This window comes from Talpa europaea (genome assembly GCF_964194135.1).
Source record: "Talpa europaea genome assembly, chromosome: 15".
In the NCBI taxonomy this organism is placed as follows: Eukaryota; Metazoa; Chordata; class Mammalia; order Eulipotyphla; family Talpidae; genus Talpa; species Talpa europaea.
The window spans coordinates 1702420-1727552 of NC_140083.1; the positions used below are offsets into that span (position 1 = coordinate 1702420).

At 62.2% G+C, this 25133-nt stretch overlaps 1 protein-coding gene across 1 annotated transcript in view; it reads left to right on the plus strand.

Moving 5' to 3' along the window:
* Positions 1-25133, plus strand: part of PHF21B (PHD finger protein 21B) — a gene marked incomplete at both ends in the record, with an annotated part of 40800 nt that overhangs the window by 10152 nt on the left and 5515 nt on the right. Inside the window, 5 exons of the mRNA XM_084255171.1 lie at positions 17509-17601; positions 18944-19297; positions 20943-21083; positions 23881-23932; positions 24878-24954. Coding sequence (XP_084111297.1) covers positions 17509-17601; positions 18944-19297; positions 20943-21083; positions 23881-23932; positions 24878-24954 — 717 coding nt within the window. The remainder of the gene's footprint in view (positions 1-17508; positions 17602-18943; positions 19298-20942; positions 21084-23880; positions 23933-24877; positions 24955-25133) is intronic.

Here is a 25133-nt window from a genome sequence, read left to right on the forward strand (position 1 = left end):
GTGCCTGGGAGGGTGAGTGACGGGAGTGCGAGGGAGCTCAGGTGGCCGACGGGCTGGGGCGGGGCTGTCCCCTTTGCTGTGATGGGGCCTGTGCCTTTAAACTGCAGACTGACTGTGAGAGGAGCGTCCCTCTCTGGGGCAGAAGCTGGACACTGCCAGAGGCCGACTTCAAGGGCTCCCTGGGAGCTCTGTGCAGATAGAACCAGTTGCTTGAGCCCTTCATCCGCCCGCCCCCCCCCATTCATCTGGGGGAGTAGGACCATGGGCTGGGATGCCAGGCGCTCTGCCACCCTGAGACTGGCACTTAGGATCTGTCTGTCAGACCCAGCCTGAGGCGCTCCACACAGGGCCGGAAGCCCCGCCACGAAGGCCGGCCAGGCTTGCCCCCGAGGGTCAGATGTGGGCATGCACTGGGGTCTTTCTAGATGCTGCCCCCCAGAAGAAAACACCCTGAGGGCAGGGACAGCCCTCCCCCGGCCTGGCCTCCCTGTGCCCCGACACCAGGATCCCTCCTCCTTGCTGTCTGGGCCAGCCCAGGGAGAGATGCTGGCCTCATCCTCCTGCCCTCACCCTCCTGCCGGGCCCCAGGCCCCTGGGGGCATCACCTAGTCATTTCCTGCCTCCATTCTCTCTGTCCCCCCTCAACACCCCAGTGGAGCACAGAGAGGAGCCCCAAATGTGGAGCTGCCTCTGGGCCAAGAGCCCTTCGCCTAAGACCCTACAAAGCTGCGGCTCCACGGTGCTGCGCCCTGGGGAGCCCCGCCCCAGAGCCCCGCTGGGGAGCAGTCCACCACGTTGGGCAGCCACGCCGGGGCCCGCCGAGCTTCTCCCCGGGCGTCCATCTCGTTTAGATGCGAGAGTGGAACTCAAACATATTTCTGCAAATAAATCAGTCCTCAGCCCCCCTCGCTGGCCTCCTTGAAGTTATTTTATTAACGAGTTGTGCTGAGTGGGCCTGAGTGGGGGCCGCTGCGCTCAGATTGTGGATCTAATTATAAACACGGGGGACGGGACAGAGAAGCAGCCTTCAGCGGGAGGAGCCTGGCAGCCTGGTTTAAAGTGTCCTTTAATGAACTTCTTTGGCACTTGTATCTTAGCAACACATTTTATTACATCCTGGTGCAGCTGGACTCGCTGCTCAGTAATTTATCCCCCCAGCTCCCCCAGCTCCCCCTACTCGCCTGTCTCTGGTGACCGCAGAGAGGCGTGGGCTGCCCCGACCTCCCGAGGCTCTCCCTGCGTTCCTCTCCGCTTTGTTTCGTGGATGGACGAGGCTCTCAGGGTGCCGGGAGCTGGTTGGAGCCGCCGGAGAGGACCGTGGCCCGGCCCGAAAGGGGGTGGCCTCCCGGGGCTGAGGCGCCCGGGCTCAGATGCCGGTGCCTGGCTGCCCGGCCCTTCCCCTGGCGCGCCCAGCTGCGGGGCGGGGGGTATTTTTATCTGGGCTGCTTTGCTGTGATGACGCTAACTCGCGTCTGGCGGAAGTGGGGGCATTTGGGAACCTTTCACCGTAATCAGCAGCCTGTAAGCGGGGACGGGAAGCTTTCGAGATGAAGCAGAGGGGGTGGCCGGGGAAGGAGGGCCTGGGCCCGGCCCCGACCTCGGCCGCCCCACCCGGGCTGACCTGGCAGTTGCTGTCTCGTCCGTTCTGTGAGTCTCCGGGGCTGCTGGCGCGGGTCCCTGCGAACCAGGCGGCCAACGGCAGTGGAGGCTGACTCCGTCCCGAGGCGGGAAGCCTGAAGTCACGTGCGCGCAGGGCGCCCTCCAGCGCTCGGCCCCTGCCCCTCGCCCCCGGCCCCAGGTGCAGGCGCTCCTGGGCTTGGGGCCGCTGGACCCGCCCGTCCCCGCGTCTTCCACGCAGCCGCCTCCCTCTGCCTTTCCTCTTCTCGTAGATGGACCCCGTCACTGGACCTAGGGCCACCCGAGTCCAGTATGGCCTTGTAGGGTGGGGTAAGTGGTTGTCAGGCTCTTCTGCCCTCCTGCCCTTAGGACTCATGATGGACCCTGCGGTTCTGAATGATGCCTGATGGCGGCACCTGGAGCGGGGTGTGGGCATGCGTAGGTGGGTGCACCTGGGCTGAGACGGGGCGTATAAGGGCGGCGTCACGGGGATGCCAGCAGAACAGCAGAGCGAAAGAGAAGGAGAACAAGACCACAAGAGAACGCCGGAGAGCCCAGAAGGAGTGAAGATTCGCCCGGGGCTGGGAGGCCTGCCAGCTCCCGCCTGCCAGTTCCCGCCTGCCGTGTACCTGGTGGAATCTCAGTAAAGCCTGAAAAGGCCACCGAGGGCTCCAGGACTCTCCTTCACCCGTCTGCCCAGTCATAAGGAACCTGCCCTGTGCCCATCCTGCCGCTGCAGGCCTCAACTCAACCTGAGCAAAGACCCACTTTCCAAATAAGGTGGCATTCTGAGGGTGCGGTGGGCATGTGTTTGGCGGGACGCTGTTCGACCGGCGACATGCATCGGCCCGCGGAAGCCTCACACCTCCGTGCGGGTGGGGCTTGGGGGTCTGAAGAGAGGGAGGCCGTGGGCGCTGCCCCGCGCCAGACCCGGCTTGGCTCTCCTCTGTAAGCGTTTGTGTGGGCCGCAGCCCAGGCTGGGATGGAGAAGTTGCTGGCAGCTTGCTCGCGGGGCCAGAGGCTGGCTGTGTCTGCGGTTGGTGGAACGTTTGAAATCAGGACCGGAGACCTGGGTGCGTCCGCGTCACAGTTGGTGGCTCCTGGATGTGGAACCCGGCGTGGTGCAGTCTGGCCAGCAGCCAGCGATGGCCTCGCCTGATCTCTGTCAGAAGAGAGGACCTGCACCTGCCCACCGAGCCCGCCCCGGGAGCCCGGCCACGCGCAGGGGGCAGGTGCGCCGGCCGCTCCTCCTCATGGGCCTCTGTTTTCTCACCTGCGCAATGGACCCCACATGTGAAGGATGAAACGTTCTGGGGAGCCCATTTGTAAACTGCACGTTGTGGGGTATGTGTCTATATGTTGCTCCTCGGCTGTGCCTGCCCTGGCTGACCAGGAGGCTGGATCCGAGCTCTCGCTGCGCTTGCGGGAGGGTTGGGTTGAGGGAACCGCACTTGGGCACGGATGGAGGGTGCTGGGCTCCCCTTTACTTCTAGCAACGTTGACGCCTGCTCCTAATCCCCGTTTTTCAGGAAGAAGCTGAGGCTTGGAGGAGTGCAGTTCCTCACCCAGGGATTAGCCCTGGAGCTGAAATGTGAACCCTGGTTGCTCTGGACCCTAATTGCCCCACTGCCTGTGTATCAGGCTGGCTGCTAGCCAAGGGGTGCCCAGCAGCTGGTTCTTGCCAGCCCGGGGTGGGGGGGGCGGTCACTGCACTTGTCTGTGGTATTTGGGGTCACACAGGGCTCCCTGTGCTGGGCGCTTTGCAGTCCTGGGGGCACCAGGGCCTGGCGGGCTGCTGTGGTCAGGCTGCGTGTGAGGAAGTGGAGCCCTCAGGTCCCCGTGAAAAGGCCACAACCTTCTGGGTCAGCTTCTGCTTCTGCAAAGTGGGGGCAGGTCCGCTGTCCCCCCCGAGGGTGACTGAGGAGGAGAGGACAGATGGTGCTTCTGCCCCGGCCCGCAGTGGAGCACACGGGGCCCTCTAGTGTGCGTGGACTGGCCAGTGTGGGTGTGTAGGGTGCCCTGTCCCTCTGGGAGGCTATGGCAGCAGCTCACGACAGGCCTGTGCGGGCCAGAGGAGGAGGCCGGATTGACTATCGTTATCACCCACTGGTGGGCAATAAAAGCCCTCTTCCCCCTGGAGGTGCTGGTGTGACTTTTGACCTTTCCCTCCTCCTGATCCTGTAGGTCTCCCTCCAATGTGGCAGATTCGGCAGTTGGGGTGTGGATGTAGCAGGATACAGCCTCGGAGAGGCAGATAGACCTAGGGGAGGGCGGGCGGCGTCCCCAGGGCTCTGAGGGAGGCCTCCAGGGCCGGCCTGCAACCCCAGGGGCCCTCAGCTCTTCCTGGGAAGCATTGTGGAGAGCTGCTCCCCATTTAGCACCGAAGCCCAGGTGGAGAGGAAGCTCGTCCAGGTCCACGGCGCCGGGGCTGCTTCTGAGCTGTGTGGCCACCCCACCCTCTGCCCCCTCTGGGATTCGGGAAAGGTTCCCCAGAGTCCCGAGGCCGAAGGTGCGTGGAGCCTGCGCCCATCCTTGGCATCAGCCAAGCTGGGCCTACGTGCCCCAACTTCAGCAACACATTGCACCCTGATTTGCAGAAAAGCTTGCAGCCTCAGGCCTTCCTCGGCTGCAGGCCCGGTTCTGGCATTAGTGTTTTTAAACTTCCGTGTCAGGTTCCAGCAGAGACAGATGATGGGAGTGTCGGGCCCTGAGTCCTTTTGGGGGGTGTCTGGGGCCAAGGCCTTCATGCGGGCATGCGCCCTGGGGGCTGCCTCGACTGTGTCTCAGGGTGAAGCAGGTCAGCAGGTCACAGTGTTTTGCAAAGGTGTCACCTCAACATGTGGCTCCCAGTGCCCTGAGGAGCGTGGACTGAATTTTCCAGGGAGTCCCCCTTAAAGTACTTTTAAACTCTCCGTGACTCGCTACTCTCAACTGCAGGGTTTTCGGGCTTTGCAAAGACTCAGGCCCTGACTTTTGCTCGGGGTCCTCCAGATCCTGCCCCTCGACCTTCTGTGTCTGCGTCCCCTGGGAGCTCCTGCCAGCAGATAGAGCCCCCCCCCCCCCCCCACGCTCGAGGAACCAGAAGTCGCACCGCTGAGTGCAGGAGCATGTGTGACAAGCTCCCTCAAAATTCTGGAGCCCTTAAGCTCCAGTGGTCGAACCAGGGCTCTGGAGGAGGATGACCCTTCTCTGAGTCGCCTGGCAAAGTGGAATCGTGCGCATCCCCTGTTCCTTCACCTTCACTGGGTCTGCCCCTCTGGATGATGACGGTGGAGGTCGTGGGGGATGGTGGTGATGGTGGCGGTATTGGTGGTAATGGTTACTATGCCTTGCTAACCTCAGAGAAAGACAGAGGAGATTGGGTGCAGACGAGGGCTTCAGACCCAGGTCTTCAGATTGCTCAGCTCGCGCACTTCAGGAAGGTGTGGAAACTCCTGTGCCTCGGTTTTCCTACCTGTGAAATGGAAATGGTGACGTCTTTCTGAGCTCTAAAGGCCTATGCGGGTGCCGGTGGCTAGAGTGCCAGCACCCAGAGCTGACCATGGGGCATCCTGGCTACGTGCGGGGAAGGAAGGGGCGAGAACAAAGAGCCTGTGGCGGCAGGCCGTCCCCTGGCAGCGTGTGTGATCGAAGTTAGACGTCTCTGTCCCTCTGCCTTGGTTTTTCTTAACGTTGAACTTTTAAGCTTATTTCCTTACAGTTCTTTGACACACAAACACAGGCTGTGCAACTGCGAATCTCACAGGTCTCATTCCCTGGCCTTTGGTGTGGTGTTTGGGGCAAACCTGGGGTTCCCCGCTGTGTCCTGGCCCCCACGGGCATGTCTGCTGATGCCCACGGGCGGCCCTTCCACTCAGACTTCGCTCTTCCAATCCCGGTGCTGAGTTGGCAGCTCCCCAGAGTGGGTGGCATGGACCTGGGTGCCCCGAGCCCCGCTGGCGGAGCTGGGGAGCCAGAGGACCCACTCTTTTCTCCCATTTTCAGTTACTAGACCCCCCCGCCCCATTCTGCCTCTGCTCAGTCCATCAGGTCTTGCTCTGTTGGCGCGTCACCGTGTAATTCTGCGGGCTTTGATCTCTGCACAGCGAGGACGCCTCTTGCTGGCGTCCCCTCTCGCCCCCTGGTGCCTCCTTCCCTACACGGTGCCTGCTGCTCCCGGGGTACTTACTCTCCCCTAATGAGCTACTTAAAAAATAAGCATTGATTTCCAGATAAAAATCACAATTAATTTTAAATGCCCTCTGTAAACCTTGTTACAAATAATTGCCAGAAACACACAAAGTCTGAAATTAATTAAAATCGACAGCCTTGTGCGGTGTGGGATGTGCTGCTGGGTTTTAGTTGCGTGTGAGCGGGTGGTGTGCCGGGGTGCCGGGCCTGGGGGTCTGCCCGCCTCACGCCCCGGCCCGCCCCCAGAGAGGAGTGTTTCGCTCACTCGCTCGCTCCTGCCGCGAGATGACGGCAGCTGATGAGCAGCGGTGATGGCCGGACGCCGGACGGAGCTGTTGTCTGGGCAGACAGCGGGGCTGCGGCGGGGCAGGCTTGGGCCAGACCAGGCCTGGCAGAACCAGTGAGTCCGGAGCCGCCCTGCAGCAGTTGCTGGGCAGTCATGGTCACGGACAGCCTCTTGTCGGCTTCCAGACTGGACTCCTCAGACTCGCGCCTTTGTGTCCTGGAGCTGAGCATCCTGCTGTCCTCCTGGACCCCCGTAGCTGCTGCTAGGCTGCCTCCCTACCCCTGGGGTAGGACACAGGCCGGGGCCCGACCTACCAGGACCTGAGTTGAGATCCTGCTCTGTGTTGAGCAAGACTCTTGGCGGCTGCTGAGTGTTGCTTAGCACCTCTGCCCTTGTCTGCAGCAGCAAAGTGCTGCTTGCTTGCTTGTCAGGCGGAGCTTCCTGAGCGCATGGTCCCTGCCCTCCAGCCTCGGAGGCAGGCCCAGGAGCAGACCTGGCTCCTCAGCCTGGTGAGTGCGAGTGGGTGCCCAGAGGTCTCGAGGTCTTGGAGGGAGTCATCCATCCAGCCAGTGGCTACAGGAGTGTCTCCGAGAGGGTGGGGACAACACAGGGAAAGTGCTTGACAAGCTCGGGGGCTCGATGAGAACGCCCTCTTGCTGGCCCCCACCCCCCCCCCCTTTGCTCAGATTTCTCTTCTCTGTCTCCCCCTCCTCTTTGGACATTTTAGCCAGTAAAGGCCAGTCCCTCACTGGGTTTCTTCTATGCCTTTGGCCCCCAAAACAAATGACCCCCCCTGCCAGTGTCTGCAGATGGTGGTTACAGAGAAGCGAGAACAAAGCGTGAAGTTATTTATTTCTTGCTTTGCAGAAATGTTTATTTGAAAGCAGCACGGCAAGGTGGAATGGTCTGATTTGATTAGCAAGTCTAAATGTATTAGCAGCAAGACAGAAACGATATTACAATTAGTGGTAATTAGCTGTGCTGATGACTGGGTGGCGTGTGGGGTGACAGATGTTGCTTCCCGGTCCCGGCTAGACTAGGAGGTTCCTTCACCCTTGTGAAGGGACACTGGTCCCTGGGGGCGGGGACCCAGCCAGTTGTCAGCAAGTCCCAGTCACAGCTGATTAGCCATTCTCGGGGACACACCTGCCAGGCCCAGGGCCTCACCCGGGCTGTGAGAGGTGATGTGGTATTGGGGGGGGGGGCGTGGCCTCACCATGGGGAGCAGGGCCTTCCTGATGGCAGCTGCAGTGGCTTCCTGGTGTCTCTGACACCGAAGAGTTTTCTGTCCCGCTTACGTGGGCTTACTTCTGGGCTCGCTCCCTGAGACCACGGCCCACGCCAGGACCAAGCCAGGTGTGCCCTCCTACGTGGGTGCTGGTGTCCCTGCAGGTGCGAGCACCTGGGAGACATGGGAGCTGCTGCCGCACCCTCACACGTGCATGTCCCAGCTGTGGTCAGGGACTTTGGGGGGAGGGGTGGAAATGCCTGAGACCCCGCCGCTGCTCTAGGGGTTCCCAGTTTTCTGTGGGGGCGCCAGACATGGAACCTGCAGAAAGACGCTGCGTGCTTCCCGTGGGGTGATGTGGAGCCATGCAGGCCTGGCTGCCCGATCGGTGCTTGTCCTTGACGCCACTGGCTTGTCGACTTTATTATTTTTTTTAAAGATTTTTTTATTTATGCATACAAGACCTGGGGCACAGTCCAGATGTGTGTGTGTGGGGGGGGGGGGTGAGAGGATTCACCAGAGACAGAGTGGGGAGCAGAACGGGTGGATCTACTGAAATATACAGCTGAGGGGAGCAGCGGGCGAGCCAGGAGAGGTCTGCTGCGCCATGTGGGTTGCTCCCTGGCCGGCAGGGGGAATTGAACTCATGCTGCAGAGGCTGCAGAAAGCTTCATAGTTTGTGTCTTAACCGCTTGCGCCACCAGAGAGGCTTCTGGCTTGTTGGTTTTAAATGGTTACTTTTATGTGAATTTCATCTCAATTAAAAAAATGAAGCAGAAAGCTAAGAGTATCTTGGAAGCCCCAACACTGTAACCCGGGTGCATCTTGGAGCCTGAATGGGATATTTCTGAGAAACAGCCAGGGATGGATGGTCACAGATGCCCAGTGGGCCTGGCTGGGGCCACAAAAGCCAGAGGGTCCCAAGGAGGGAAGAGGCATGTCTGTGGGGCAGGACCTGGTCACAGGCGGGCGGCACACACCACCCAGAGGGAGGAAGCGCTGGGGGATGTGGCTGACAGGAGCACATGTTCTTTCTGCCCTGTGCCCCCAGTGCAGTGGGAAGGGGTGGCGCGTGTTTTCTGTGGAGGGCAGGGTGCAGCCCTGTGGCCTGTCCTGGCTGCCAGGCCTGTTGGTCTGCCCCTCCTCTGCTCCCCCACCCCCTATCAGGAGGGTCTTATGGGCACTAAATGTGGGCCAGGCACTAGGGCAGCAGTGGGACAGGAGGTACTGCCATCTGCCTGTGGGACAGGAGGTACTGCCATCCCAGGCTGCCCAAGGCCACAAGTGGTGTCTGGGAGCTGGGTAGAGGTTCAGCTCAAGAAAACGCTTTCTAATCTCAAAGTGTGGTTTGAGGGACCATTATCATTGGAGGCTTGGCAGCGCGTAGCTGGAGCTGGGGAGGTGTGCTCCAAGGAGAGGGCTCTGGGCGGGGAACAGGCCTGCTTTTTGCCGATGGTAATCACAGTGCAGAGTCTCCTGACCAGGTTAACGGCCATCAAGAGTGCTGGGGGCCCAGGGCGGTGACCCCAGGGACCTCGGGGCTCTTCCGCCATGCCGGTGGGTTGGACATTGGAGAAGTTGGAAGGTGATGTGGAACCTTCCAGTAAATTTCACATAGACTGTGACCCAGGACTCCCTCTTCCAGCATATTCCTCAGAAATGCATATGCAGGTGGCCAGGAGACCTGCATGTTCCTAGCAGCTGAGTCAAAACAAACTAGTGAGAACTGAGAGGCCCAGGGACAGCAAGTGGCTGAATAGTCACACCCTGCAGGGCCGTGGGGAGGAGGGAGGGGCTGCCTGAAAGGGGCAGTACTCTCGGGATTGCATTCATACAAAGTTCAAAGACAGGCAGAACAAAGCTGTGTGTGCTGGGTCAGGAAGGGGTAGAGATAAAATAGTTACCTGTGTCTGGCAGGGAGTGGGGAGGGCGCGCAGGGGTATATATCAAAGCTAATGTTCATTTTTTGAAGCATGGCATTACGCAGTTGGCATTGTTATTTAAACATATATATTTTATCATTTCTAATATCTCTTCAATGTTTGATGAGGCATGTACATTTTAAAAGTGACCCTGTGACTACAGGGCGCCCTGCCTCAGACCCACGGTGGGGTTCTGTGCATCAGAAAAGGCGGATGGCGTGCAGGGCTGTGCTGGGCCACCCCCCCCCCCCACCCCGGGGCTCAGGTACCTCCAGAGGAAAAAACATTGTGTGACTTGAGAGAACAAGACAGGATGGGTAAAAGTGCGTGAGGCCAGCTGTGTAACCTGTGCAGCGTAAGTCATAAATGTTCTTTTTTTCCCCCTAAAGCAGTGTAGTGGCCACGCTTTAGAAGTTTGTGTTTTAACTAAGATAAACGCTGGAAATGAAATAAAAGCGCTCAGCACCCGTTCCTGGGCAAGGAAGGAGGGAGCCCGGTGTGCTGGCCGGGAGCCCAGCGGGCCTGTGTGGTTCAGCACCGCGGACAGCTCCCGCCTCGCTCCCTGCTTTTGGCTCCTCAAGGTTGGCGGACGCAGCCTTTGAGGACGGAGGGTGGCTCTGGAGCCAGAGACCTGGGTCGGAATCCTGTGTCCATTCGCTGTGTGGCCTTGGCCAGGACTCCTAGCACCCTGGGACCTTGGTGCCTGCTGTCTTCTCTTCATTTGGGGGAGATGGGGAGGTTGCTGCCATGCACCCAGGGGGACTCGGGCTCTGAGTTGGCCGTGCTGGTTAGAAAGCCCACTGTGGGAGGAATCCTGTATCGTGAAAAACCAGACAAGGGGGTAAAGTAGCAGTACGTCATTAATAAACCCACCGTTTGCAGAGCTGCTTCCTGTCTCCGGCTTCTGGCTTGATTTGACACATGGTTCTGCATCAGGCCACAGCGGTGAGGGCCAGTTAGTTGGTGACAAGGGCATGGGGTGACCCGTTGTATTAAAACTCAGCCTCAGTTGCGTGGAGGCAGGACCTGGGGCTGCGGCCCTGGAGGGTGGGTAAGTAGGTAGGAGGCTGATCATGTCGGGCCCGTCTGTGTGGAGACCCAAGTGCCCAAGCCCTTGAGCACTTCCAGCATTGAGCTTCAACGCTCCCGGGCCAGGAAGGGAGCTGACATTTCACTCTTCTGCTGTCATTGCTGCTGTGGCCCCAGCCCACAGCTTGGCGTGGTTTTGAGCAAGGAGGTACCAGCCTGGGTCAGGTGTCTGGGACCCTCCCTGGCTCCAGAAGTCCCGAGGTCAGCAGAGGCACACTTGGGTGTTTCTTTCGTGTCTAAGATGCACCTAATACTGGGCTGACTTTCCTGCCTCTTCTCCTGACGAATCTCCGACTAATCCCTGAGTTGGCACCTTCTCCTCTGGGAAGTCTTCCTTGACTTCATGGTATGGGCCAGGCCTCCCTCCACTGGCTGCACACTCGGAGCGGGGGCTGCCGTCTCCTCCCATGGTGCCTGCCAAAGCTGCGAGCACGGGTGCGCCCTGTACGTTAGTTGTGTTTTAAAATAGCTGCTTCCCCTTCCCTCGGCCAAGACTCAGACTTGATGGGGTTCCTGGAGGTAAAACCACGAAAGTTTGGGGGCTGCCTTAGACCGGGCCCCCGGCAGTTTTTAACTCTCAAGCTGGTCCTCACTCGGCCTCCAGTAGTTTGGTGAGCAGTTGCCGTTTCCCTGTTCCTATCAGGTTCTGGCCCAGTGGCTTCTGCTTGGGGTGAGCTGTGAGTCTCCAGGGCCACTCTGTGTCTCCATGGGCAGCCCCCTGCGGGCCACGCGGCAGGCCTGTGCTGGGATTTGGTTTCCGGCAGCAGACACACTCCCCACTGTGCATGTGCTCCGATCTCTGGTACGCACACACCTCCAGGCCTTTGGGCGGGGACAGGGCCAGAAGTAACTGTCTGGGCCTAGGGCCCTGCGTGCTGGCCGCTACCTCCTGTTTGTCGACTGGCTGCATGAGCACTGTGGTGGCCGCTGAGCTGACCTGTGTGCAGGAGTCTGGGCTCCCCATTGTGGGCCACCACGGGTCCCTGGATGAGCTGGGAGTTGTCTTGCTGAGACTGGGTTCCAGACTTCTTAGGCTTTTTGACCTTTTTATTCCTCCTCCCTTGACAAAATGTTGAAAATGCACAATCTGGGCCTCCCCGGTGGCGCAGCGGTTGAGCGCTGGGTTGCGAGGCTGCCCGCGGCCTCTGCGGCGCCGGTTCGATCCCCGGCTGCTCCCCGGCCACCGGAGGAGGGTCCCGCATGGCGCGCAGACCTCTCCTGCCGCCCGCTGCTCCCCTCAGCAGTGTCCTTCGGTCCTTCTGCCTGCTCTGCTCCCCGCTCTGGCTCTGGTGGATTCTCTCACCCTCCCGCGCTTCTGACTGTACCCAGTGCTTGTATAAACAAGCAAACAAACAAACAAATAAATAAAAACATGCCTCTATTTAAAAAAAAAAAAAAGCACAATCACCCAAATGCCCAGATCCAAACCTCGTTAAACATTTTCCCAGAGTGGAGAAGAGAAAGGAAAGGAAAAAAAGCAAAGAAAAACTGCTTTTCTCAACCACCTTTCTTATTTTCATTAGCAGCATCCAAGTGATGTGGTCTGAAAAAGCCGATCTAGTCGGTCCTCTGCAGAAGCTGATGGAGAGAGCAGGGCAATCTGAATTTCAAAGCCAAGCCTTTATCTCGCATTGATGTTTTTGTTGTGAGGGCTCCCCGAGACCATCTGTGTCATCCACTCAGGGAGCACGGAAATCTGAACCCATGTGGCGACCGGCTCAGTCCCCCCTTCCTCCCGTGTGGGGAGCCCCATCGAGGCAGCGATCCTTTTCCTTTCCCTGTGCCCCACCTTCCCTAAAGCCGGGATCCAGTGCTCACCTCTGAGCTGCTTCCGGCTTCCTTGCTCCTCTGTCAGCCTGTAACCTGCTTGCACCTGTTACCCCTGACTGCCCTGGCCCAGGTGGGACACGTCTTAGGGAGCCCTGTGCCCCGTGGGGAGACACCCAGTCCCAGTCAAGGCACAGGGCACAGTGACTGAGTCTACTGGCTGTGTGGGGGGAGGCTCATAGCCAGGCCTGCCTTCTCCAGGGCGAGGGACAGCATGGGTGGGCAGACACCCAAGGGCCAGGCCCCAAAGGTGCTGGGCTCTGGAGTCCATTGGAGCTGTGTGTGTGGTCCTCGGGGGCCCGCAGGTACCTGGGGGTGCACCTGGTGGACACATGTAGCTGACTCACGTCCACTAAAGTTGGGTGTGCAGACATGAGGGGCAGGGGTGTCAGTAAGCCACGCTGCCTGGGACTCAGGCCTGGGACGGTCAGGACTCGCTGAGGTTTTCGCCCTCTCAGGCTGCTTTGAGCCTCTCTCCCCCCGCACATCCGGCGGTCTGCCGAGCCGCCAGTGGTGTGGGGCTGCCTCTCAGCTCTGGCTTCCAGGTATCCAGGGCTGGGGTGGGGAGCTGTGATCTCCGGGGCTTTCCAGGGCTCAGCTCCTGTGCTTGCCTGAGATGATGCAGTTGCCAGAGGAGGTGGCTCACGGAGCACGGAGGCAGGTGCTCAGCTCCGTCCTCTAGTGGCAGGAGGCCCTTAGGCCAGTCCTTGACCCCCCTGTGCCTCCATTTTCTCACCTGTAAAATGGGGCCTGGGTTTGAGCTTGTGATGGGAGCTTTGGGACAGGGCAAAGGTGGGCGCTTGCTGGAATCGGGAAGCAGGCACCCTCTCAGCGGGGGCCTGGAGGTGAGCCAGCAGCTCAGGTGCTGAGGGGCGGCTGCCTCAGGGTGCAGGCCTAGGGGAAGCTCCTCAGAGGCTGCCACACCAACATGGGGGCAGTACACCCAGAAAACGGGTTTAAATGCAGGAGGGCGCCCCCTGACTGGGGAGAACCTCATCTTGGTGGAGCAGGAGATGGAGCCCCCAGGGCTCGGGGTGGGGGCTGGCCCCCCGTGTGAGCACAGAGGAGGGGTTACGATGCATCAGGGGGGCCGAGGAGAAGCAGGTGGGGGCATCTCAGAAAGCAAAGCCCATGAAAACGCGGGGCGGGGCAGCAGCCGGGAGCGCGGCTTCCAGATGGAAGAGACCGCCCAGTTCTATACGTTTTAATACAGTAAACCTTTGAAGACGGCCTGGAGGACCCGACGCGCCAGCCCTTCCACGCAGACACATGTTGTCTCTCGTTAAACTTCGTGCACTTGCTCCTCTGCCTTCACGAGCGTCCCGTGCAAGTAATTGGGGAAAAAGCTTTTAAACGAGGGTTGGTCCTTGGAGAGTGCACCGTCCTGCGCTGACCACGAGAAGCCGCTGGGCGCCGGGGCCGGGTGTGGCCTCGGGCCTGGGGAGCACCGTGGGTGTTGGGTGTGCCGGAAGCTCTTGGAGTGGCAGAGCCATGTGCGGGCAGCTCAGAGGAGGGGGCCTGCTGGCTCCACGTGGGACCACCCTGGCGCGTGGCCACAGGGGCGGCCCTCCGAGCTGCAGGAGGACATGCGGGGTCAGAGTGTCACTTCCCCGGAGACCCACTGAGGGGGGCCAGAGGACCCTCCGGAGGGAGAGCCCAGCCCTGGTGGGACCACCCTCTTTCTCTCTAAGGCCTGTTCCCAAGAATGGGGCCAGGGCCCTGGGCAGGCCCAGCAGCAGCCCCCAGGGCCGGCTTCCAAGGGGACTCCCTGAACAGCACGAGGGCCCCAGCCTGCCCCCTGCCCCCCCCCAACCCCTGCCTGCCTGGGCAGCGACGGCCTCGGGGAGAAGGCCCAGCGATTCTGAGTCCGTGATGTGTGATAAATCCCAATATTTTTGCCATTAAACAATAGCGTCGCGAGGGCTGAATTGCCACCTGCAATGAGTAAATTAAATATCGACGATTCCATTGACTGTTAGATTTAATTTGGAGCCATCTTGCTGGGGCCGTAATGGGGCTGGGGATGACTCACTCTTTGACCCGCCTGTCGTCCCCGTTCAGAGCTGAGTAACGAGGAAGGATGTGCTGTCGGGTGAGGAGCTGCCTGCCAGGCCCCACGCTCCCTCTGCCTGTGCGGCTGGGGCTCTCGAGCGGCCCTGCTCCTTCCCAGGGGGAGCTTGTCCGCTGGGAGCTCCTGTTGGGAGCTCCGATCACTGACCTTGTGGACGGGCTGTCCTGTGGGGCCTTGCTGGAGCAGCCACCTCATTGGGGTAAGAGGCCAAGCGCCCCCTTGAAGGCCGGGCACAGCAGAGGCGCCGGAGAGTGCGGGCAGGAGGGTGCACAGCGCTTCCCAGTCTACGGATGTCCCCACAGCCCACGCTCCGTTCTTACCGGGAAGTGGGGAGTGAGGGGGGGGTGCACTGAGACAGCAGCCACTGGACACGTGGGTGAGCCTGGGAATCCGGAGCAAGCTGGGTGTTTAGGAGCTGATGCGGTACACGGGTTAAAATTAAATGACATGAAATGACAGTATGTTGGCCGCCTTGTTCTGGAATGTTCCGTGGCCAGGGCCCTCACGTCCCCTCCAGCTTCCATTCCTGATGGGAAACTAAGGCCCCTCAGGACTCGGCCGTCTTCCTAGTGATTTTGTTTCTCCCCCAGTTCTGGCAGCTTCTTCCTTCCTCACCCCCATGTCCTCCTTCTACCCCTCCATGTGTCTGTGAGACGAGGTTCAGCTGGTGGGCGGGTGGTGGCGGGATGAGGGGCGGCGGGTCCTCCCTGTCCCCCCACTGGGTCTGTTCCTTGGCGGGTGTCTCAGGGCCCGGCCCCCCACATCCCACTGGTGTTGGTTCCGTGTGGCTGTTCTTGCTGACCTCGAGGACGCCCCTGCCCCAGATCCTGCGTGACTTCGGGGCTGCCACCTGTGGGGCACGCAGCACCCTCCCTCCCCAACCTGTGGTTGCCAAGGGACTGGCGGCCTTTTTTTTTTTTTTGCCCACCCTCCAAATCACAGCCCTGATTCTGGTCCAAATGCCATTTAGAGTGTGTATTTCCTACTAAATAGCATAAAATTACACCCTTTCAAGGTAATTAAGCCACTTTGCAACACTGGAGGTTGCTGAGCGGGTGTTTAAATGTCAGCGCGGAGTAGCCACTTGTGTGTGCTGGGGTCTTCTGATTAGGCGCGGTCTCCAGCAAAGCCCTCTGCACTAGTTAAGTGGCGCTGGGCGGCCTGACCAGGCTGGCCCCTGCTTGGTCAGGATCACCGGGACCCGGTGGGCGAGATGCCTGTGCTGGCAGCCGGGCCTTCGTCTTCGGGCCACCCCAGGGGCTGCTTTGAGGGGCCATGTGTGCAGCGCCCCTGGGTCGGAGCTACAGAAAACAACCCTTCAGGGGCTTTGGGGTGCAGGGCAGGGCCGGGGTTTGCTTGCTCCCCCCAGCCTCACAATGATGGCCAGTCCTAGGAGGGTGGTCTCACCTGACCTCTGGGCCAACTTGGACACCTGTGCCTTCAAGGAGGTGGCCAGCAAGCAGTCACTTTGGAAGAGGTGTGGAGCCACCTCCAGCCGGACGCACAGCTCACTCCTGCCCGTGCCGCTGGCCAGGAGCCCACGTCGGTTCCCACCTGCACAGCGACGGCTGGGCTCCTGGGTGTGACCTTCAAGGCCTCAGTGGCAGACCGGCCCACCTCCCCCGATACCCCCTTTAGCATCCACCTCTGGCTGTGTGCTCCAGCTCCTGGATGCCCCGACCGTCCCCCCATAACTCCCTGAACACCCACTTGGAACATTCTGGCTCAACTGTGCAGGCCCAGCTCAGATGTTGCCTCCTCCAGTGGCCCACCTGCTCTCCAGCCCCTTTTCTGCTGCCTTTAATGATTATTCCTGTTACAAAATGTGCAAAAGCTTCTATAATCAGCTCCCGTGCTGTCCCCCAATAAGCAAGCAGCATCGGATGAGCTTGTTCCAGGCCTGTTCTGGAGTTGAGACACGGACAAGTGGGCGCCCCCTGCCCCCTCCCCGGCCCTGCCCAGGGCGCCACCCCTGAGTGTGCCCACACCCTGAGGGACGGCACCTGTCACCCTGTCACCCTGCCCAGGCCTCTGTGCCCGTCTTGCCTGGGGCGCTGGGAGCAGAGGTACCGCCAGGGGCGCGGCAGACAGGCGGGCAGGTCCTTGGGCTGTGCTCAACCCCCCAGAGGCCCTGCAGCCCTGTGCAGCTGAGTTTGGGGTCACGGGCGGCAGGGCAATGGGGGAGCAGGAGTGGGGTCTCCTAGAAGGGTGGGCCAGAAGCAGATTTCATCTGGGAACCGGAAGCCGCTTCCGCAGGGCAGCAGAGGGGCCGTGTCCTGCTCGTGATGGCGCCGCTGACTGGGTGACGAAGGGCTCGGTCGACTAAGCGCCATGGGGCAGCAAGTCCGGGAAGATTCCAGGGAAACTGCGACTCCAAACCCAGGGTGGCTGCTGGGCTCCAGGGCTCCGGGACACAGGGCCTGCCCTGGCGTCCTGCGTGGCCTGTGCCTGGACTGCTGACCAGGCTGGGAGGTGGGCGCCTTGCGGGGTGTGGGATGCAGGGACCAGGCTCCCATCCGCCCAGCCCACACTCCCGGCTGGTGGAGGGCTGGACACCGCAATGCGCCTTCCCTGCTTGCCCCGAGGGGGGCATCCCAGGCCCTGACCTGGCCCAGGGGCCCTGCCGGATACCAGCTTCCCAGATGAGGCTAATCCAGGTCGAGGGGGACTTGCCAGGGTCAGGGCCCCTCCTCCCGCAGGGGTGTCGGGGTCCAGGGCAAGGCCTGCCTCGGTGTCCACCACGCTGGCCGCAGCCCGGCCACAGAGGGCGGGCGCTGTGGAGAGGCCCTGCGGGGCCCGGCCCTGCCACTTCCTGGCCCCGAGGCGGGCAGCCCTCACCCCTGCCAGGCCTGTTTTCTCGCTTGGGTGCATGGGGTCAGCGGGGAGAGGACCAGCGTGCCGCGGGTGTGACCCCGGTTCCTGGGGCCTGCTGCTCGCTCGCGTGAGGAAGCCTGAACCCCTCGGGGGTCGTTGGACACCTGCCTCCTCTCAACCCCTGGGCCCCTCTCCCCGCACAGCCTGACGCTCTGCGCCAGTTGCTGACCGCCCATGGCACCCCCTTCCAGCCGGGCCTGGCCGGCCCTCCCAGCCCCTTCTGAGCGCCTCTGCGCCTCTCAAGGACGCGTCTCAGCCCGGGCCGACAGGGCTCCCCTGGGTTTGCCCAAGACAAGGCCACTGGGTGCTGCTGGGCCCGCCCTGTGCACCCTCCTGGGGTGCTGGGGTGCGGCCCTCCCGGGCGGGGGGGTAGTAGGCACGCTCGTCCGTCGGGCGCAGTGTGACTCTCCCCTCTGTCTTCCAGGCTTTGGGAACCACCACGGCAGTGCCTGTCACAGGTCCTCAGGTCAGCTCCTTGCAGAGGTTGGCCGGGCAAGGAGCGGCAGTGCTACCTCAGGTGAGCCCCTCGGTGGGTCCCGGTGTCCGTCTGTCCCCCGCCTCTCAGCACTGAGGCTTGGATGGACGCCCAGTGGGCAGGCGCTCCGGGAGTCCCTTCCCCTCCCTCCTCCTCTGCTGTCTTGAGGTGAGGAATTTTGAGAGCAAGTTGGTGGCGCATGATCAGAATTTTTTATTGGAATAAACCAGGCCAAACTGAGTAGGGCAGAAAGTACCAAGAGGCATCCTCAGCTGTGACTCTGACAGTTCATCTCTGGGCTGGGTCATAGCAGGAGCGTCTGAGAAACTGGACAGGAGGCCGCCTGGGCCAGGCAGGTGGGCAGCTGCAGCCCAGGCCCCCGACCAGTGGCCCCCGACCTCCTGGGCCAGTCACCACCTCCCAGCCCCCGGCACTGAGTCTCTTCCTCGGCCGGGTCTGCTGCGGGACCTCCTCGTGGCCTCGAGGGCCAATGCCAATGGCACGAGCTTTTACGATGCCCGCTGGTCCTTAGACACACTGGGCAGGAGCCTGGCTCAAGGTGAAGGCTCCTGCCTATTCCCCCTGCAGGCTAGACAGGTGCCCCCCAGCTCGAGGACAGCGAGGGGCAGCTCCTGGGACCCATGTCCTTTGGCAGCCTTTGCCTGGTGCCCACCTTGCCGTGCCCCAAAGTGGCCCGGAATCAGAGGGGGGACAGACGCTTGAACCCAGGGTGGTTGGGATGAACCTGAAGATTTGCAGGGCCATTGGGGGTGCTGAGGAGGCCCGTGACCTGCCTGGGTCGGTGGGGCTTCCTGGAGGAGGTGTGCATGATGCAGCTCTCAGAGTAGGAGGTCTTGGCAGGCCGTGGTGGAGGCAGGCCTCCAAAAACATGCACCGTGGGAGGGGCTGCTGCAGCACAGGTGCACCGGTGGAAAGTGGAGGCGGGCTTTGGGGGCCAGAGCCTCTGTCTTCACAGCACGGGGGGCCCCGGAGGTTGGGGCAGGCAGAGAGGTCACGGGGGACGCATACACTTGTGCCTTTACACCGTTGGTTGTGGCACCACGCCTCCCTGCTGCAGCCCGCATGGGCCAGCGGAGGCCCCCCACCCTGTCCACACCCCCCACTGGCTTCTTCACCTTTCACTTGAATTGAGCTGGGAGACCCGGGCCCAGAGCGACTCCTCCTGAATCCCTGGCCAGTCAGTGCAAGCCCAGGATGCGGGCAGCCTCCCTGCCAGCCCCCATGCCCCAGCTCGAAGGTGGGGACTCTCCACCGGGTCCTGCCAGTGCCCGCGCTGTGTCCTTCCCGAGCCCGGGCTCTGCACGGGGCCGTCCGCCCAGGGGCCTGTGTGCCCGTCTGACTGCGCGCCCGTCCCTACCCCCAGGTTAGGCCAAAGACCCTGATTCCAGACAGCCTCCCCATCACCCCGGGCCGCGACCGGCCGCCCAAGCAGCCCCCGACATTCCAGAAGGCCGCCGTGGTCAGTATCAAGAACCCCAGCCCCGCCCTCCCCACCGCCAACAACACCGTGAGCCATGTGCCGGCGCCCGGCAGCCAGCCCCAGCCCCTCGCCGAGCCCGCCGCCATCACCTCTCCTCTGAGCAGCGCTGGCGTGGCCTACGCCCTCATCTCCACCGGCCCCAGCAATGCCGCCGCCGTCACCCCCAGCAGCGCCGCCGCCTCCGTGGCCAGCGACAGCCTCAAAGTGCAGCCCCTCCTCCTCAGCGCCGACAGCAAGGTGAGTGTGCGCGGGCGTCTGGCGGCGGGACAGGGTGGCGGCCAGCGAACGGCGCTTCCCCCCGCGGGGTGGCCGAGTGAGACCCGCAGGGCCTGTGGGCAGCTGCGGAGGAGGGTCCAGCACCGTCCGCCGCCGCTGCGGGGTCTGGGCGGCCAGGACTTCCTCGGGCCCCAGCTTCCCGAACTAGGAGAGGCTCGGTTTCTTGCGCAGAATTAAAGTTCAAGCAAGATGTCTTCCTGCTCCCCTCGCCCCTCGCGGCCCTGTCTGGGGGGGTCGGGGGTGCCGCGTCCCCTCTCTGGCCTCTTCCTTTCTGTTCCCCGCTTGGGCCATCCAGGTCGCCCCTTCTTGCTCGTGTCGCGTCTGTGCCGGCCCTAAGCCCGCTCCCGCTCCCGGCCTTCCCTTGCCACGCGCTGTCGACTTACGAGGGTCTGGGCCGCCTCTCGGTGGGCCCTGGGGGTTCTCGACGCCTAGACGGACCTTGTGCACGGTCCTGGCAAGTCCTGGGCGACAGCTGTGCCGTCGGCAGCCGGGTCCCTGCGGGGCTGTGTCCCGGGCTCCCGGGACGTCTTCATGTTTTTCTTCCCATGACTTTCATAAAAAGGGGCTTTATTTTCCCCCACCCAGAGGATTCTGGGGTTTTAAGACTGCCATGCGGAGAATAACGAGCTTCCCCCAAGCCGGCCGCCTCACGTCTTGGTGCCCAGGCGCCTGGGCAGGTGTCACGACAGTCAGTGGCGTCCTTGGGGGCGAAGGGGGCCACGATCGGGCTGTCCCTGGTCTGGGCTGGACTCAGGCTGGCCCCTGCCGGTGTCTGCCTCCCCGCGTCAGTGAGAGAGAAGAATCTTCTCCCAGATCCTTGTCCACAACGTAAATAAAATGGCCGCGTGAATGCCGGCTCGGGGAGTGCCAGGCTGCAGAGGCCGACCTCAGACTCAGCCTCCCTCAGTGTCTCCGTTCAGCAGACAACAGCCTGAGCCCCAGAGACGGCCGACAGAGCGGGGCTGCTCTGGGGATGCCCGGCAGGGTCTGGAGCCTCCGGGTCTGCAGGGCACCCCAGGGTGGAGGGAGCAAGCCTGGCCTCAGTGCTGCCCCCAGCCCCCACGGACCCGCGGGCCCATCACAGCGGTGAAGGGGCAGGTGGTTCCAGGGGCGGGGGGGAGGCAGAGAAGCTGGACACCCCTGAGAAGGATCCTAGCCCCTTGCCCCCCAACCTGACATCCTCGGGCGAGCAACGTAAGCCCCTCGGCCTGTTCTCCTGCATCCAGGCTGTGCGTGAGCGAACCAGCCCCTGCCCTGGGCCTCTCATCTTCACAGCCGGCCCGGGGGTCGGTGTTGCAAAGCTTTCACTGAGGAGGGCCCTGAGGCTCAGGGACGTGAAGTGACCGGCGTGAGGCCCCACAGCTGGGGAATGGCCGTGCAGGGTTGGCCCAGGCCCTCCCCTTTCTCTTGCAGACTCTCCTCACGGTGCGAAGGGCTTTCGGGGGCCCGTGGTACAGGGGCCTGTAGACTGGGGAGCCCTTGCCCACCTCCTCTGACCTCTGATCCCGACATTGGAGACCCTAGCACCTGCCCTGGGCTCCGGGAGCCCTGCCCGCTCCCCTCCCTGCGTGCCCCCCAACCCTCACTCCTCCCCCGTGTCTTCCAGGTCATCATCATCCAGCCTCAAGTGCAGACGCAGCCTGAGAGCCCGGCCGGGTCGCGGCCACCCACGGAGGAGCCATCTCAGGGAGCGCAGGCCACCAAGAAGAAGAAGGAGGACCGGCCCCAGAGCCAGGAGGACCCTGAGGTAAGGTGGCCAGAGCCTGCCAGGCCGGCCGTGGTTGGCGGGGCGGGCAGCGGGAGGCCTGGCTGCGTAGGGGTTCGGGCTGGCGGGCAGGCTCACTTGGGATTGAGACAAACCCCCGTGCAGGGGTGCAGGAGTGCTCCTAGGCAGGACTCGGCCGGGGTCTCGGTCCCTCCGCCTCTGGGACCTGCACGCTGAGCGGCAGTGGGCGGTGTTAGCGTGGTTCCGGGAGCGGATGCCGGTGTCGCGTCTCAGGGCTGCCAGCTCCCCCTGTGAGAGGCAATCGCGTGTCCTCATCCGGGAGATCCTCCCTGGCAGTGTGGCGGTGGGGCCGCCCTGTGTCGGTGTCTCCCGGCCCTGGAGAGGGCCCTCGTGCCCACCCCCAGGCCTGCGCCTGCCCCTCTGACCCTGCCTTTTACCCTGGGACTCACATCCAGGGGACAGTGGTGCTCCTGGGCAGCTGCTTGGCCTCCTCTTCTCTCTGCCCTGGCCAATCACGTGCACCCAAAGCGGGGCCTGAGCAGGACTCAAGTGCTTGGAAATCAGCTCTCGCCAGAGGCTGGTGGGGGAGATGCAGATGTCTCCTGAAGGTGGCCGTAGAACTTACCAGAAATTGCACATGGCCCACCACTCCCAACCCCACCTGAAGGAGGAGGGCTGGATGGGCTCTTCCACACCTTCCTGACGCATGGCTAAACGTGCAGCCACCTGCCCTACAGGGTGTAAGAGGGAGCCCCTAATTCAAAGCCATCCTTCCCTGAACTCTTGGTGACAGCCCTTCAGTTGCTGCTGGCACCCTCAGCCGTCCTGGCCAAAGCCAGCCCTTTTCTCTCCTTCATTCATCCTACAAGAGCCACTTGGCACATTGCCTCCTCCAGGCAGCCTTCCCTGACCACCCCACCCAACAGGCATAAGAGATCCCTCAGGACTCCTACAGCTCCTGTGGCTCTTTAATCAACCTGCTGTCATCACGGCACGCTGGTCATTCCTCCATTCATTTATCGGTCAAGTAAGTCTTAGGATTTGCTGCTTCCCTGGCTCTGTGCTGGGGTGGGGATGCCGATGGGGCAGTGTGGCCATGGCCTTATGTAAACTCACTCCCACTGACAGACACAGGCGTGGCCTGAATTTGAACTTGGTTTAATTAAAACATGTCAGGTGTCATCAGAATTGCAACGTCAGAGACACAGGGAGAGGGAGAGGTGTGTCCTCCTGGAAGGCCCAGAGATCAGTAGGGCCTGGAGGGGCAGGTGGAATTCTGACAGAGGGACGGATGGGAGGCAGGAGGATGGCGCGGGTGGCGGCGGGTGCTGTCCGGAGGACTTGGCCCACCCAGGGGGGTCAGCAGGTCTGTTTGGACTGCAGGGGGCATGAGCCTTGGAGAATTTCTGGAGGGCCGGCAGGGTGGGACCTCATTCCTTAGGGAGGGGCGCCGTGGGCTCTCCGAGCAGGAAGGACGCTGGAGTCCTTGGCCGTGTCTGAGAAGCTGGGAGTTCAGAGTCTGCCAGTGGCTGAGGCTGAGCTGGAACCAAGTCTCCCCTGGGGCCCCAGGCTGATTTGACCACAAGGTGCTTGGTTCAGTTCTGCACCGGTGGGTGCGCACCTACTGTGAGCGCACCTACTGTGTGCATGGTGGGACCCGGCTGCTGGCAGCTCAAGGCGCCCAAGTCACCTGTCTGGCCCCCTATGGGGTTTTGCTGCATCCTAACACTCGGGAAGGTTTTCTGGGTGGATTCTCTTTGTTCTCTCAAAGTGTATCTTAGTGGATTATTGTGCATTTATACAATTAGTATAATTACAGCTAACCACATAATTAGCATAAATACGCATAATGACTTAAATAGAACTTGCAATTACAGCTTGTCCTGGTGTAAAAATCCTTACGCAAGTTTCTTTGTGGAGTGGGCTGGGAGGGCGTGTGTGCAGACGGGACTTTGGGGCTGGCCTGTGAACTTGTTCGTGAGGAGCCCAAGCTCAGAGCCCCTCACGCCGGAGGGCAGCCGCCTCAGGACCCTCACCAGAGGACCCGGCCAGAGCCCGGGGTGACCGGGTGGCCTGAACGCTGTGTAGATGTGTCCCTAGGTGCAGCTGCGGGGGGCCCCTGGGCGCGACTGCCTGGGGAGGCCAGGGCACGGCCCAACGCCTCGAGCCCCCTCTGCACGGCCCACCCCCTGCAGTCGGGGCCTCAGCCTGTGGGGGTTGGCCTGCTGTGGCCTGGTGCTGAAAGAGCATGGGAGGTATAGCAAAAGGGGCGTGGGTCTTCCTGCACCCCAAAATGGCACGTGGGCATAGTAGGAAGGATTTCAGCAGCTCTGGGGCCCCCAGATCACAGGCAAGGAATATCCAGTCACGATGGCCGCCTGGAAGGGCTTTTGTTGTTTGGTAGTGCCCAGTGCGGGTTGGATTCAGCCCTTGCGGGGAGCGACCTGTGCTGGAGTCTGTTGTTAACCCCCTGTACAGAGGGGAAACAGGCCCAGAAGTTGTCCATCGGAGCTGGGGGCCACATCTGGGTACTCTGGCCCCAGCACCTTCCATCTTCAGCCCGGTGCCACATGGCTCCTCCGCCTTGGTCACCCGAGGGGCATGCAGGCCTGGGGACAGGGGACAGGCACCCGACCGCTCGGTCCGCTCCTCCCTGTCCCAAGGCCCTGCCTTTTTAGGGCAGAGCTGTCGCCTTCCTTGCACCGTCCATACCCCTGGCCTCAGGCAACACCTCACCAAGCCAGTCATCCTCAGCCGCGTGTGCTCGCCGAGGGCTGGGCTGACGGGGTCCCAGACGCACCTCTGTTTCCTTCCTCAGAAAATCGCCTTCATGGTTGCACTAGGCCTGGTGACAACAGAACACCTGGAAGGTAAGGGTCTGGGGTGGCGGGCTTGGGGCATGGGCGGGTGTGGGCAGCACTTGGCCCTCTGCTGCAGGGGGAAGGAAGGGGGTGTCGCATTCCCGTCAGAGGGCAGCACCCACAAGGGAGTCCCGGGCTGCCCAGGGCCGTCCCTCCCGGCTCCATGTCCACAAAATCCCGCCGTCACTTTCTTAATTCGGTGGAGGGTCCTGGGGGGGGTCCCCGCCCCCAAATGGAGGCAGGACCATGACGTGGTCAGAGGGGCCGCTGGCCCTGGTGCCGGCCCCTTCCACGCACCACTCAGCTCTGGGCAAGTCACTCGGCTTCGGGCCTCGGTTTCCCCGTCTGTAAACTGGGGTGATGCTGGTCCTCCTCCTGGGTGCCCGGGGCAGTGGGGTGGTCAGCACCTGGTTCGATCCCTCTCCCCACGGAGGCCCTGGCCATGGATACCTGACCCATGCGCAGAGCCGTGCGCCTGTGTCTGGGGGTCACCGTGCGTGGTGGCGCCGACGCCCTGGGAAGCGGGACGCGCTGTCTGGTCGCGCCCTGGGGAAGCTGAGGCCAGAGAAGCCGATTCACTTGCCCGAGGTCCCGAGCCCGTCAGTATTCACCCGGGGCTGCATGGCCGGCTCAAACCCGGTCTCCCCGGGGCCCTGAGCCTCACCCCGCCGCTCAGCCCAGGTGGCGCTGGACCCATGGGCAGCCCTTGTCCCTCGGGAGATGAACCAGGCTGGGCAGTGGCACGCAGGGGACCCGGTGGTCCCTGCCACCCTCCCGCGGTGCCCCTGGAAGCCCTGGCCTGGCCTGTTGCTCTGGGGTGTGGGCGCCAGGCCAACACGAAGGCCGCGGCCAGAGGGACGGGCGCCAAGACCGGCGGAGGGCGGAGCTGCCGGGCTGGAGGGGTCATGCCGCTCCCGGGCTGGGCTCCAGTGACGGCCGTGTCTGCTGTTCTAGAAATCCAGAGCAAGCGCCAGGAGCGCAAGAGAAGAAGCACAGCCAACCCTGCCTACAGTGGCCCCCTGGAGACAGAGGTGAGGGCCCGCAGCCGCCCCTGGGCCGGGCTAGGCACCGGGAGGAGGCGAGGACAGCCCGCGGCTGGACTCAGGCTGTGCCTGCCTTCTGGGTTCTTCTCCCTGAGTCACTGGGCACCTTGCCAGCCACAGGCGGTGGGGAGCAGCACCCCAGTATCGGTCCCTAGAGTGGAGCTATC